Genomic DNA, 14,610 nt, shown 5'->3' on the forward strand with positions numbered 1-14,610 from the left:
ACTCTGCTTCGGCTGTACTTGCTATATTTTTTTTTACTGGCCGATTTTCCATCGGCTCCTAATATTTTATTGCCCATGCGTCTGTCTACCTGATTATGTGCCCCCCCGAGCCGAATCTGTCAGGTTACTGCAGATATCGGCTCTGCGGTTATCGATAGGACTATACCTGAACATCGGCTCTGCAGTCAGGACTAATGCCGATTTCCTTGAGCTCGCAAGCCGATGTAAACCCATACCCCAGCCTTCCGTCACCTGTTAGATCGATGCTGGACGCAGGCGAAGCGTATGGCAAGGATAATACGGGGCGATTGCTGGAATTGGCCCCTATCTTGATTGTATTGCTCAAAAGAGGCTTACATCTCGTTGTGCCAGCCGATGTCTCATCACCGGCTTTCCTTCGTTTGGGGCGCCATACTCTCTCCTTTGTGGTCGACCCTCTTCGTCCAGGGTTCGTCGGACTTTTGCGGCCAGATTAGGCCGCACCTTCGTTAGCGCGTGCAGGTACTATCTTTCGGCTTCCTCTAAGCCACGCCGTCACCGAACCCTACACCTTTGGGAACGGCTGAGTCCATCAGGGCACCACCTTGGCCGGTGGCATCTGTCCTCTTCTCTTTCACAGTCATCTTTTAGCCCCTCGAGGTCTTCTTCCCGAGAGGAGTCAGCTTGCTTGTTCTTAGATGGGAGAGGCCCAAGCCGTTCAGTGAATACCATGTGAGCGGGTTCTACGAAAAGAGCCGATGAGGTCGGCTTCGAGGATCGCTTTGACCTCGTCGTACTTCTTCTTGAGCTCCTCGGTCAGATCCTTGTACGTGACTGGAGTGCCGTCCGCCATCTCAGATGTAGATGGCGATGTGGTTGGTGTCGAAGATGGTCCCACCGGGCGTGCCAGAATGTGTTGCGGTCAGAAACCCACCGGCGAGCAGCGACGGGCAACACATGAGAGCCGGGAGCAACTTAGGGCTGTGGCTGGCCCTGGTCCCTCCGAGCGACGGCCCGCAAAGAACTCCGGCACGCACGTCCGATGCTGGTGCAAGGGCGTGCCACCTGACCTATACCTGGTCAGGAAGGTGATGGAGATGCCTCGCTTAGTTTCCTGCATGGCATACACGTAAACATTAAATACGAGCCTCGATCGGCTCTCGGGTTGTCCTGTGAATCGGCTCAAGGAGCCGATCCACCCATGATTCGCACGAGGTGTACGAATATATGGTGGTCCTGCTTGATCAAGATAAAGCCAAAACGATCTACGACGATTTGGGGTTTTCACCGCATAACCGGATCATCCTACTCGTGATTGGGCCTCGCGGTCACGCACGGTGATCGTAAGCAGATCCTAGACAAGGCCTAAAAACCAACACGAGGTTGATCCCGGAACATCCTGTCTAGGGCTAGCAAACTACACCCTACGCGTCGCTGGATCCTCCAACCCTTTGTAAGGCCTAACTATGCAGATATTAAACTAATCCTTGAAGAACAAGGAGCAACCATAACGGATCGGATCTACTAAATAATGATCAAGCGGGGTGCCGCCCCTACACCTAAGATAGGTGTAAGGGCGGCTAGATGTATAAGGGTTGCACTACGACAGCATATGATACGAAGAACAATGCTAACCCTAACACATCTAAGATAACTACGTTGCTCGCCATCAAAAAGGCTTCAATACGAGCAACGCATGAACAACGAATAAACTTGTACTGCCTAGATCGCAAGATGCGATCTAGGCAGCATGATGCTTACCCGGAAGAAACCCTCGAGACAAGGGAGTTGGCGATGCGCCTAGATTGATTTGTGGTGAACGTGATTGTTGTTTATTTCATAAACCCTAGATACATATTTATAGTCCGTAGACTTCTAACGTGGGAATAATCCCCACCGTGCACGAGACAAACTCTAACTAACCGACACGTATCCTACTATATTACAGATACAAGGGCAAACTAGCCCAAACTTTGCTTATAAGGCCGATTCACGTATATTCTTCCATATATATTCTTCAAGTCCATCTTGATCGCGGCCCACCTCTGACTCGGTCAAATTCTGGTGATAACACTATGCAAAATATGAGATATGAACTTGGGCTATGCATACTTGTTGTTCATAATGTTAATGCTTCCATGTTAATATGAATTTGGGCTATGCATATTTAAATTTCAAACTTTGTTTGTGCATTGTAGAATCATCATGTCTCAGGTAGTGGAGGATGATGAAGAAACTCCTGAGCTGCCTAAGAAGAAGAAGAAGCAACGCACTGCTGATGCTATCATGAGCATGGTGGGAGAGCTGAGAATGACGTTTGAGGAGGCTTTGAACTCAACCGCCCCACTACCACCACCACCACCACCACCACCACCACCACCACCACCGAAGGTTACTCCTTCATCTGAAATCCTGGTTGAACTGAAGAAAATACCAGATTTGGTGGGTAATGAGCTGTTGATAGCTTATGGGAAGGTCACCGCCAACGAGCGCACCTTCGAATCACTCATGACACTACCCATGGAACTGAGGAAGGCATGACTCATTACCTTGCCTTGATGATTGCTACCATATTATTTACTTTCATGTTTATGGATTGTTTGACAGATAATGTATCCACTTTGTGCTATTTGTGAGACATACTGTATCCACTTTGTGCTATTTGTGAGACGTAATGTATCCACTTTCTACTATTTGTAAGCATAATTGTGCACTTTGTGCTATTTGTGCTATTTTCATTCATATTACAGAGGTTATATTGTTCAAAGTAAAAAATGCTCTCATTTCTACACATGTGACATCCAAACAGGATTTGGTATTCCATTGAAACCTGAATTCTGTAGCTGAATACCACGCGCATCCAAACAGTCTTTGTGGTATTCCATTGAATTGGTTGATTTGGTTTTCCATTATCAATTCAATTCAGAGCCCAATTTATTGCAACCAAACACTGCATTATAGAAATGCTAACTATATTATAAATCAGTCTCCCAACTAGCACCACGAGACCGGTAAGAAACCATATCAAGAACAAACCTTATCTTTGTGCATTTCACTCGAACTAGATGACATCAATCTTGACCGCATCAAAATGGAACGCCTTTCTTGATAAAATCTTATGAATTGATTCCCCATACTCCATTATGGGAGGACCTCACTTCATATATATCTTCACATATCCATGATTACCATACGGAAGGAAAACTTCAAGCATATGATGTCTTCTAGATGGGTCATCTTGAACTTGCACTTTATTTCTTCTTTCTTCCGTGTTGATGTCTTAAAGCTACACATTAATGTTCACTTCATCTTCGTCTTCAGATATACTTGCCATAGGCTCAACTTCTCTCATGACCAATCTTCGGATCACTCCTGGAATAACACCTTGGTCATCCACACTTGATCTTCTTCACTCTCCTCTTTCAACTTTGAAGTCAACATATGATTCAAAGATTGGCTATGGACTTATCCTATAAACATAGCTCAATGCAACCATTAGTCTATAGGCATTATTATCGATTAGCAAAACCACACGTGGAGGCTCCATGCACTTTCAGGTTGATCTCATAGTTGCACTCTTGAGCATGGCCTTCAGCAAGTCCTGCAAACACCGGTGATCGTTGCAGCATGTTGATGTCATTGTGAACTTCTGTCATGCAAAAAAAAAGCACTTCGAATCCACATGTCATATTCTTCCACAACTTCAAGTACCACACCGCACTCTCCATGATACCCTTTGTACAATCATTTTCAAGCAAATGGACAATTCTTCCATGACTAATGGATGCAATGATGCTTCCAAGCATCTCAATAAATCCTCTTGTTGCATTTTATGCCATGATCCGAGTTGTTTCTACTTCATTTCGTTCTGTCAAATAGTGTGGACCAAACACTTCCACAGCTGGCTTCAATGGTTGTTGACTCAGACATACATTGGTAATTGTCAACTATGTGGCCAGGAGCTACATATGCAAGCATCCTCGGAGGCAGCGCATTTCTAAATTGACGAAAAAACAACCATTCCGGAGACATCTTTCTTCGTAACGAAGTAGGTATAATCTTACAACTCCCTCACAGACTGTTTCATTATCATTTTTGCGGTTAAGAATAGACTGAACTTACTGTCTTGAACGTCTTGCACTTTTCATTATCATTATCACGTGTGATTAAGAATAGACTGAACAATTGAACATACCACAAGATTTTTTTTTTATCTAGAACTTCCGGGAACCAATGTGGATGTTTAGTAGTGTTCAGATCCAAGGGACGAGTGTGAGGCTGATCTATGCAGTCAGCATGGCTGAAAGATCCAAACAAAATGGGCGACCTGGTAATGCGGTGGCGTGGCAAATTTATTTGACAATATTTACACATGGCCATGGGGAGCAAGAAAACTTTGTGGAACAACCAGATCTGCTATAAGCCTACGACATTCTCCAGTTCCTTCTTATAAGATGTTTTGGCAGGTTATTTGGCTTGCCAAAACATCTTATAAAAGGAACCAGAGGAAGTATTTTTCCTTTTTGATGAAGTGGAACACATGGTTCCATTACTTGGCTCTTATTTACCATAGTGACGATCATTTAATCAGAAACAAAGATTGTACGGTTTGAGGAGCTGGCCACTAGCTCTTCAAATCTACAGTCTACACTAATTCGTTAACATTATTATATCGATTGTACAACATGACGTGCCGTATGGCGTTCGGCGGGCACAGCTTATATGCAGGTTCTTGACAAATGTTTGCAGTCAGGCACATGTTAAGTGGACCGCCAGCGAATCTTCAGATATCCAAATTTGCCAGCACCAGGAGATGAACCCTCGAAAACAATCGGTAGGTAGCCGGTAGCTGCTTTGTATCTTTTCTGAATCTGAAAGGGTCCAACAAGTTTGAGTTAGCAACTTAGTATTCTACAAGGGAAACGAAGGTAAACTGTAGTTCTCCTTCAGGAAAGATTCATCTATGTATAAGATGCTAGCTAGTATGGCTGTCCTTTGATCCACCTACAGTTTGGAGACGGCGTGTTCACTAATACGAAAACAATAAATATATACTTACCTCAAAAATCTCTTCACTGCTTTTCAGGCAATTTTTACCAATCACACAAACCGAACCACCAGAACCTCCACCTGTGATCTTTGCACCGAACAGACTAGGACCTCCATTTTGCGAGCTTGTCTTCCTGTGCTGAATTTCTTGAACTAGATTCACTAGCCTGTCAGTCCCATCCGAACCAAGGCCACAAGCATTGTAGCTGTAATGGCACTGCAATCAAGGAGAAAACAAGATGGTCACTAGTGAGCTCCCTTAATAATACAGAAGCATGGAGATTGATATATAGCTGCCAAAGCTGATGAAAACTACCTGATACATAAGTTCTCCAAGGGCTGAAAGTTGCTCGTCTGTTTTGGCTGCTGTTAACAATGCTTTGAATGCCTACATAGGAGATAAGGTATTTTTTATATGGAAGCACCTCAAGATTCTTGCCAAAAGCATGTTATGCATAAGTTTTATCCAAGATACTTTTGATGTTATCTAACTGCAGATAAAATAAAAGGGCTTCTCTCCGTTTAGTATGTATCGGGAAACAAGCTTTTGAAGGTTTCTGAGATTTAACCTCTACAAAAGTACAAATTTAGTGAGCAATGGAAGAATAAGGCATATGGTTTAAGATATCAAACCTCAACACGGAAGTTCTCGTATATGGGATGTCTAGTAGGAGCCTTCACACTGTAAGATCTTTTTGGGTCAACAACTGTTACTGCATCGTTATGATCTCCATATTTCTCCAAAAACTCATCACCAGTAATGACCTCAGGAATATCTTTTGCATAGGCAGCTTCATATCTGTAGTAGAAGAATTAGCATGAGAATCTACATGACATGGAATATGACAATGCAGAACTATACAAGTCTTCATCAATTTTAGAAACATAAATCAGACCTATGAGGTGGTAGGTTGCACAAATACTGCAGCGAAGCTTCAGATTTCAGAAGCTCCGCACCATATTTTTCATATTCTTCAGAAGCGGCGCACGATTGCGTAGTAGTAGATGGAAAGGACTGAGAAAGTAGGTCAGATGCAGCACACTTAAGCATCTTGCGTCCCATATATGTGCCTACCCTCACAGATCCGTAATCAGTCCCACCAACACTAAAAAAGCAAAGGATAGTGCAATTAGCTTCGGTTCATTAGTGAAATTAGCTCAGGAGAACACAAAGTAGAATCAAGACAAGATCAAAATCTACCTATGCCGTATCCCAGAGTCAAGACCCCAAAATCGTATATGGGTTGGAATGCTAACCAATTCTTTCACTTCTGCAGGCTGCATGAAAGTTGACACAATAAATACAAAGATCACAGAGTTGGACTGGATGAATGATTGTCAACCAGCTATCTGAGCATGACAACCCTCACTAACCTGGCAAACCATTGCAAGAAGTTTATTGGCTTCTCCGCAAGCAGATGTCATTTGGTCCATTACACCACAAGGAGCTCCAACAATGTGATTCTCAACCTACATAATTGTTCACCAATGGATGACTCACTTGAACATAAGATTAAATGATGATTGCAACACAGTTTGAGCCCATAAAGGGGTATCTTTTTATTTATAAATAGTGTACCTTTTGACAGAGTATAGCAAGATCCCTTGGAGCAATATTTAAACCTAAAGCAAAGAAAAGCACATGGTATAATGTCGTTTAGCATGTTCAATTAAATCAAATGTACACCAGCAGGCAGCAGCTGCAGAAGAACTTGGGAGTTCAACTAATATTAACTAAAATAGGAACCATTCTACAAGATTTTTCTACAAGCAACAAGTATTGATGTATACAACTAACCATAGACCGCAGCAATAGCAGACATGGTAGCAACCTCCACTGATGCAGAAGAAGAGACACCTTTGCCTTCAGGAACAGAAGAAGATACCTGAGGATACAAACAAAACTATCAAAAGGTGGGCATACAAGCAATCCATTTACAATTATGTATGACAGAAGAAAACTCGATCAATCGAGGTTCTGTCTGAAAATAAAACGTGAAACAAGATGCCTGAAGAATAATTAGAATTTAACACACATCATTTGTCATGAATTCTTGGGAAGAGATGAAGCTTTACATATTTTATTTAAAACTGTGATAGGAGTTGTATGAAAAATAGCAGAAAGGGTACCAAAATGCTCAAGCTGTCTGTGAACCGAACACCTAATTCAGTCATCAACACAAGAATTGTTCCAGCAACATAGGCAGCCCATCTGAGAAAAAACAGATTCGTCAAATAAGAACATACATGCAATGTTATCATTTATAGAGGAAAGCTAAGTATGTTTTTTCTTACTTTTGGGATGGGTCCTGGGAGAAATATTCTTTGGCCTTATCATAGGATATCGGTTTGTCGCCATCCATGAAATCAGATAGGTCCATATCGAAGGTTGGTGCACGATTGCTCAATTCAGACCCAAAAGACACCTGCAAAAACATTTTAGAGACACCCAGTTGTCCAAATGAGCATATTACTCACAAAACTAAACATGCCACGTCTACTTTGGCCTCTGTTCAAAATATCAAAAGCAAAAAATGGAACTTAACTTGCTAAATTATTTTTAGGTATCCAATAAAAAACGCAAGAAATGGAAGGTCCAAAAACCTGCATGAACCATGACTATGTGCAATAGAAGGAGATAAAGAGGTTTGGATAGTTAATTATACGTACAATTTGCACCACTGGCACTGCTCCATTTGCTAGCTGTCTAGCTTGAGCATGCTTCCATAGCTTCTGCTTGATAGGATTGGTTCTCTGAATAGCAACATGACAGGCCTCTCTAATGGGCATCTGGTAGTTGGACAAACACAACGCCAATCAGACATGCCAACAAAATAGGACGCTTCCATTTTATTTCATAAATAGATTGAATGAATCAATTCCCTTGAAGTTTGTACTTATAAAGAAAAGTAGATGCTGATAAATATCAAATAAGATAACCAATCCCTGCTATAACCCATTCATGTAAGCACATCCTGAGAAACAAACTAAAAGCAAAATAAATATATAATGGAAGAATCCATAAATAGTGAAAAATTATTTTACTATTTTCATTGAATTGACATGCAAGAATAGAAAAGGGAATAAAAAATATTAGAATACCTGCAATACAAGACTTCCTGAATAATCTGCAATACCACCCATGACATCTAATCGCCCAGGTGCTCTTGCAACATATATTTCCTCCTGCAACAGAACAAATCACCACTAATTAACATTGTATTAGAATCTCATATGCCAATATACTTTCCTCTGAGATATGAAGGGTGTGTCACCAGACATGGTTGTAACTTTTGTATTACCTCTAGCATAGTATAGATAAAAGAAGCAGAACATGAGACAGGTTACAGAATTAACTATTCAGACATTGGACAGAAAGAACTGCATACCTCCAAGTCAAAGAGTACAGAAGCAGCAGTCCTCTCTCGGGATTGCTTCTCAGGGCTCCTTGGATCATTTCCAACAAGTCCAGATAAACTCGTCAAGAAAGCCATAGTATCAGTTAATCCTTGCATGTCCCCATGGAGTATCTCAAAGTCCTCAAAAGATCTGACAAAAAGGTGAAGATATTTAGATGGAGAAACTTCAAATGATAATAAGGAGAAAGAAAGCAAGTGTGAAACTTACGATTCTGCATTTCCATTAATCCCGGGTGCTACTGCTGGGCGAACACCGATTTCTTTCTCAGAGAGAGAATACCATTCAGGAATTCCTACATCCCTCCCTGGAGCCCTCTGTAGTTGGTAGCCTAGCACTATGGCATCACGTAATCGTCTTGCCCCGCTCAACTAATATTGTGCAATAAAGCAGATTTATTAAATAAGTAGAAAAGATGTGAAATTTGATTATAAGAGTTTAAAGGGTTTAATTAAATTTCCAAAGAAGCAAGCACATATTTCAACTAAGAAGTTATCAGGAACATGAACAGTCCTCCATTGCACATGCACACAATTTACCTTCAAACTTCTAGAGTGGAAATCCTTTAAACAATTATTAGGACAAGCAATGATATTTTGCTTTTGAATTATATATATTAATTATATTAAGTTTGAAAGCAAGAAAATTTTAGTATCACTACATACAGATAAATACTTATCACTACATATGCAGATAAATAAAGCAAATCTGTAGCTTCATAGCAACACAAATATATATCAGAAAACTGAGTCAATGCAAGAATCAAGGTGCAACAGAAGTTAAAAGTAAGTTTATTGATCATAGTCGGCATTATTATATTGTACAGTAACTCACCTTCCCGGTAATATACTTCTTCCCAACAGCAGTATCCTGGAGGATATTTGCAGCCACCTGAATGAAATATTACAAAAGCTTAGAATATGTAAAAGGACGTTTGCAACGCAGTCCAAATAGTTAGTGGACTGCATGAACTTTATATCTGTTTGTTTTAAGGAAAACAAGCTATGGAATATTAAATTGCCGCTTCCTGACTTTTATGTAAGAACTGATTGTGCATGCTATTTAAATGCTTCCTCTATTAAACAAAACTGTCTCTTGTTGTTTTATTGAAGTAGGATCATCAACATACCTCACCACCATTTATTTGACCATCATAGCAGGGTTTAAGTGTTAAGGCTCGCAGCAGATAAGGTTTCCAATGACCGGTAAGTAAATCCCTCCGTATCATCTCAATTCCACATTGATAATGCTGTTTTTTAAGGAACAAAAGAGCAACAGATTGTCATGGTAGTTGAATGATGCACTTATATAGCTCCGAGATACCATTTACATAAGGAGATGCTCAGAGATGTTTCAACCTCGAGCATGTTGCGCAAAAAAGGCTCCTCGTTGAAATAATCTCTACGGACAAATACAAATGGCAGCTTGTACGCCAAAGCCTCACTCACGGTACCATATCCAATTTTTCCTACATGAGAGAACCACCAGAACTGTCATTGGTGAGGCAAGAAGGAACAACAAAGAAATAACCCTTAACACCAATGGATATAAACATTTTATTTACCAAGCATGCAATCAGATGCTGCCATTAAATCAGGTGTGTAGGCATCCTTTGCAAGCTTGATGTAATTTGGAGGAAGCTCTTGAGTATCAGATGCACCACATACCTGTCAGAAAGTAGCTTAGTCAGCAAGGTTGGCAAGGCATTGAAGGGAAATGGAATAAATTGATGTCAAACAGAACATACCAAACAAAGCCAACCATCAGGCAACCATTCTTTCTTCAGTTTCCATCCTGCCGGCTGGAGAAGATTGTAAAATCATCACACTGACAATAATATTAAACTAGTCTAACAAAATAGATCGATTTTGACAGATATGTGCAAAATTAGCTGCCATCAGTTAAAACTAAAAAAAGTTAAGTAAAGCACTACATATAAGGAAGCACAGTGTCCTGGCCCACCTGTCCTCCAAAGTTGAAAATGACCACCTTAACATCATCTGCTATTCCTAGTTCCTTTCTCACCTGGTATATGAAGAGTATAAAGTTAGTAACCAAAAATGTGGGCTATGCTTGTAGGGTAACACTCGCGAGCAGAATCATACAAACCTCGGATCTAGATTTGTGTAATCTTCTCACCACAAGAGGCACATCAATGACATCACGGAAAGCAGGCACTGCAGAAGAAAGAATCAGTCAGTCTTTATTAATCAGAAGTGCAAAACAAGGTTTAAGATCTCTGGAAATATCATCACTCGGACGAAGAGGGGACATACTAGGGCAGTATCCAGGGAGTCGTAGTAAGAACTCACAATGTGAGTAATCCTCTGCTATCTACAGTTTTTGTCAACATGTGTACATGGTTATTCAACAGTCATAACAAATCTGAGCTTGCATATGTATGCTGTGAATGGCACAATATTAAGGAGAAATATAGATGCCGAGAACAAGAATCACATTTATCTAAATTTAAGAAATTTGTCTCTGGAAGGAGGATATTTTGATAGAACTTACTACTTAGCACCATCCAACTAATTCACAATGCATTCGATAAGGAACGGCCTATATCCAAGATTTACCATAAAGGGTAGAAAACATTAAAGTTGAAGTTTTAGCATGCCAAGCTGGCATGAGTAGGTGTTATAAACTTATAATGAGATGAGAAACCAAGTCTGTAACCAAAGGCACCTGCCACACAATTGAGCGATGGTGATGTCCAGCTGCTACCACGTACTCTGCATAAATGAAGTCCCAACTGCAAATAGGAGATGAGAAATAAAGAGCAGGACATATATGTTGGGAAACTCAGATAAGATAACGACCCTAAAGATAAGTAAAACGCATATTTATTTTTATGTATATCACTAGTCACTTGCAGGTAATTAAAGTTAATGAAATTATGAAGTATTGTAAGCTGCCGAGGAGCATGAAGAAGTTAGAGAATACATGAGAACATGTGTGCCATGTCATCTAAGATGTTAGCAGCAGAAAGCAGGGTTGTCTGTAGTAAGTAAGTAGACAGTGTTTCCTTGGTATTACAGCAGCCTATCGAATAAAATGATAAAAAGTTGGAAGTAACTAGAGAGTGATGCCACGCAAACAAACAAATGGACAGGTCACCTGAAGTTGGTGACGCAGACGGAGCGGATGCCAGCATCTGCAGCCGCCCTACAGGCCACCGGGACGACGTCGGAAACCTGGCCGAGATCAACACAGCACAGTTCGGTTCAGATGCAGAAAACAGGGATTAACGGAGACCCAGACATAATACAGTGTAAATCAACTGGCTAGTGTCCCCAGAAGAGAAAAATATATGGTAGTTACTTACCACTAGGTCGGCCTTGATTGAGGTGAGCCATTCCACTTCAGTCCTGAGGATGGCCTCGCGGGGCACCACGGCCGTCTGATGGTACTGCATTCCACCAGCGCAGGGTCAATGAGTTAAGTTAGCCACGCGCGAGGCGGGCCTCGCTGTGAAGGTTGGGATATTGTTTGGGCCGGAGGACTGACCTTCTCGAGCGACGCCAGTCTGTCGACGGTGAGCGCGTCGGCCTGCACAGCGCCGCAGTCGAGCAGGACCCGTCGGATGTGGAGACTCGGGGAGTCGATCTCGGTGGTGAAGACGAACTCCGGCGCCGCCGTGACCACGTGCACGTCGTGCCCCGCGCCGATCAGGTGCCGCACCACCTGCGAATCGAACGCAATTGATCAGAAACCAAGGACAGAGCAGGGCACGACCGAAACGAAACAGAGGAGGTGCCGGCGATAGAAACCTCGAGGGCGCGGGTGGCGTGGCCGAAGCCGTGGCCGGTGATGTAGTAGGCGAAGACGAGCCGCTGCGCCGGCGCGCCCGCCTCCTCGGGCCGATTCACCATCCTTCCGAGTTCCCCAATTCGGGGTGCTCCGATCAGTGGGAGCTCGCTGCTGCTGTCCGTTTCGGTGGGAGGACTGGGTCGGCTGATCGGCTCGTCTTATAGCAGCAAGACGGGCTAGTCTAGTCTATCCCGTCGGATGGGGAGAGTCCGGGGCGTGAACGTTTGGTTCTATCCGACCTCCCCGACGTGGAGTATTAAATTCCTGGTTTGTTGGGCCGCTACCTTATCCCGCTGCGGCTGGGTGACTCGTCCGTGCAAAACACCGTGGAGTCAATTCAAGACGGGATGGGAGGAGGGGCTCGGGTTATCCGCATCACGAACGATTCCTGCATATCCCACCATATGCCCAACGGACACTTGCTTTTCGAAAAGAAACGATGAAACTTGCACTTAAATTCTTCTACTAGTACATGTACATTGCAAGGATATATTTTAATATATAATCACTGAATTTTTTTTTTGCGAGGAAGGACTAGATTGCATTTAACCAAGTATCTTACAGATAAGCCCAGAAATATAAAGAAAAATTACAAAGTAACCCATCCGAGCCCTGTCGTCGTCTCCGCCGAGCAAGACGCTACGCCGGCGAAACCCGTCGCTACTCCTCCATACGCTTGGACTGGGAGGAACCCCCATGCGAGCAAGAAGTCGACGTTCCTCGGTGCCAAAGCACCTCCACCCTGCGCAGCGAACGGCGACTCCAGCTTGGTCACCTGCAACCGCACCTTCAAGATCTTCAGAAGCCGTGGCCGCCATCACTCGGCCGCCGGCGAAGGGGCACCGCGCACAGCAGCTCCGAAGAGCCGCAGCCGCGCAAGGGGCAACAGAGCCGCCACGGCGCTCCACCGGAGCAACCAGAGCGGCGGAGAAGGGAGCTGCCCACCAAAAGCACACCGACGACGCCGCCAACTCCTCAGCACCGCCAGCAGCCAAACCACTACTCCCTACACTATATACACGGCGCGATCCGTCGATCCCCCATCCTCCCGCCGCCGGAGCGGCTGCCGGAGGGTGAGGAATCAGCCGGATCGACGCCGGCGAGGTGGAAGCAACGGTGGTTCTCAGAAAATCGCTCGATCTACTGTAGATGGGGAACGAGGAGTCGGTCCATAATCACTGAATTTTTTGACAAATAATAATCTTTACTATTAGTTTGGGATACGGCGGTGGTACGTCCTACCTTACCGATCGGACGAGCTCCCGTCCCCCCCTGCACCTAAACGTTGATCGATCGTACGCATGGCCTCATGGGCCGCTCGCGTTCAGGTCGTTCGATCGCCGCATCCATGAGCCGATCGCGCCTCGCACACATGGGCCACACCCTCGCTCAGGGAAAACGACTACGATCTCAGGGAAACGACTACGATCCCTCTAGCAGTACCGACAACGCAGACTGCAGGTAGGCTCGGGGTGCAGCGCCGGAGTACAGAGGCCATGCGGATCAGCGACGCACCGGGCCGGAGCTAGCACACAAAAGGAAGGCCAGCACGAGATGGATCCAGAGGTTGCGGAAGCTTCCTTAGTGATGCACGCACTGCACGAACCACGGCGACGGGTGCAGAACCGGCACGGGCGCGCGCCAACAACCTCGTCGTGCCCAAACTGGGCAGCTAGCGCACAACAAAAGCGAGCCGGTACGGTGGAGCATGCCGAGTAGGCGGAGGAGCTGGAGGCCAGAATCGTGGCTTCGTTTCTCGCCGGAGCTGGAGATCCTCTATAGGTTTCATGATTTCCTGATGCAATTCGTGTGATGACTGAAGAAGACAACCGGACAACGACAACGTGAACATAGCTGAGGAGATCAAGCAGGGTTCGTGTGGTGATTCATGCCAGGACCGTGGAGGTCGAAGGCTGAAGCAATATTATTTCCTCTGTTCTTTATGTTGGTTTGTTTTCAGATCTCATCATCAGCTATCTTAGTGCTAGCTTCAGTTCATGGAGATATCTCCTTTTCTGGTTCAGAGTGACAGATGAATGGATGCAGACCAAAGATGCATCGGTGCATACAAAATCATTTTGGTCCGATGTGTCCCAGCTCCAATTGTCTCGTGCATAGCCGATCAAAAAATTGTTTATGAATTGGGATTTCCCCTGTCTGTCTGGTTGCTAAATTTCCCTTTAATGGGTGCTCATTTCTTTTCTCATGTACCTGACCAGATGTGCATGAAAATGTAGTGGTATGCCCCCTATATTATTGATGGGGATTTTGATATGGCAAATTTTGTGAAAGGGGGAGATTGTTTGTACAGAGTGGAGCACCAGGATGGCCAATACAAGCAGGTGGGAGGGA

At 43.9% G+C, this 14,610-nt stretch overlaps 1 protein-coding gene across 1 annotated transcript; it reads right to left on the reverse strand.

Annotated features, from left to right (window-relative positions):
- Positions 1–4,304: 4,304 nt before the first annotated feature.
- On the reverse strand, positions 4,305–12,335 carry LOC124691737 (L-arabinokinase-like). The gene is made up of 28 exons (XM_047225010.1): positions 12,219–12,335; positions 11,956–12,132; positions 11,774–11,857; positions 11,566–11,642; positions 11,134–11,200; positions 10,722–10,779; positions 10,555–10,622; positions 10,408–10,470; positions 10,193–10,246; positions 10,010–10,112; positions 9,804–9,913; positions 9,575–9,694; positions 9,280–9,336; positions 8,656–8,816; positions 8,418–8,577; positions 8,131–8,214; positions 7,699–7,818; positions 7,324–7,454; positions 7,159–7,240; positions 6,827–6,914; positions 6,608–6,651; positions 6,403–6,498; positions 6,230–6,306; positions 5,925–6,134; positions 5,662–5,827; positions 5,345–5,416; positions 5,039–5,245; positions 4,305–4,850 (listed from the first exon to the last, which is right to left on the reverse strand). Exons 1-28 carry the CDS (start codon positions 12,318–12,320, stop codon positions 4,740–4,742), a joined length of 2,949 nt encoding a protein of 982 aa, XP_047080966.1. The 5' UTR covers positions 12,321–12,335; the 3' UTR covers positions 4,305–4,739.
- Between the last annotated feature and the right edge of the window lie 2,275 nt (positions 12,336–14,610).

This window comes from Lolium rigidum, chromosome 2 (assembly GCF_022539505.1).
Source record: "Lolium rigidum isolate FL_2022 chromosome 2, APGP_CSIRO_Lrig_0.1, whole genome shotgun sequence".
NCBI lineage: Eukaryota > Viridiplantae > Streptophyta > Magnoliopsida > Poales > Poaceae > Lolium > Lolium rigidum.

What these genes read in the sequence shown, in the direction of transcription:
- LOC124691737 (XM_047225010.1), bottom strand. Translation starts at nt 12,320, where the DNA reads ATGGTGAATCGGCCCGAGGAGGCGGGCGCGCCGGCGCAGCGGCTCGTC. An exon ending in GACTGGCGTCGCTCGAGAAG is followed by an intron (nt 11,858 to 11,955) that starts GTCAGTCCTCCG and finishes GGTGGAATGCAG; the next exon opens with TACCATCAGACGGCCGTGGT. An exon ending in CAGTGCCAGTGGTGCAAATT is followed by an intron (nt 7,455 to 7,698) that starts GTACGTATAATT and finishes ATGTTTTTGCAG; the next exon opens with GTGTCTTTTGGGTCTGAATT.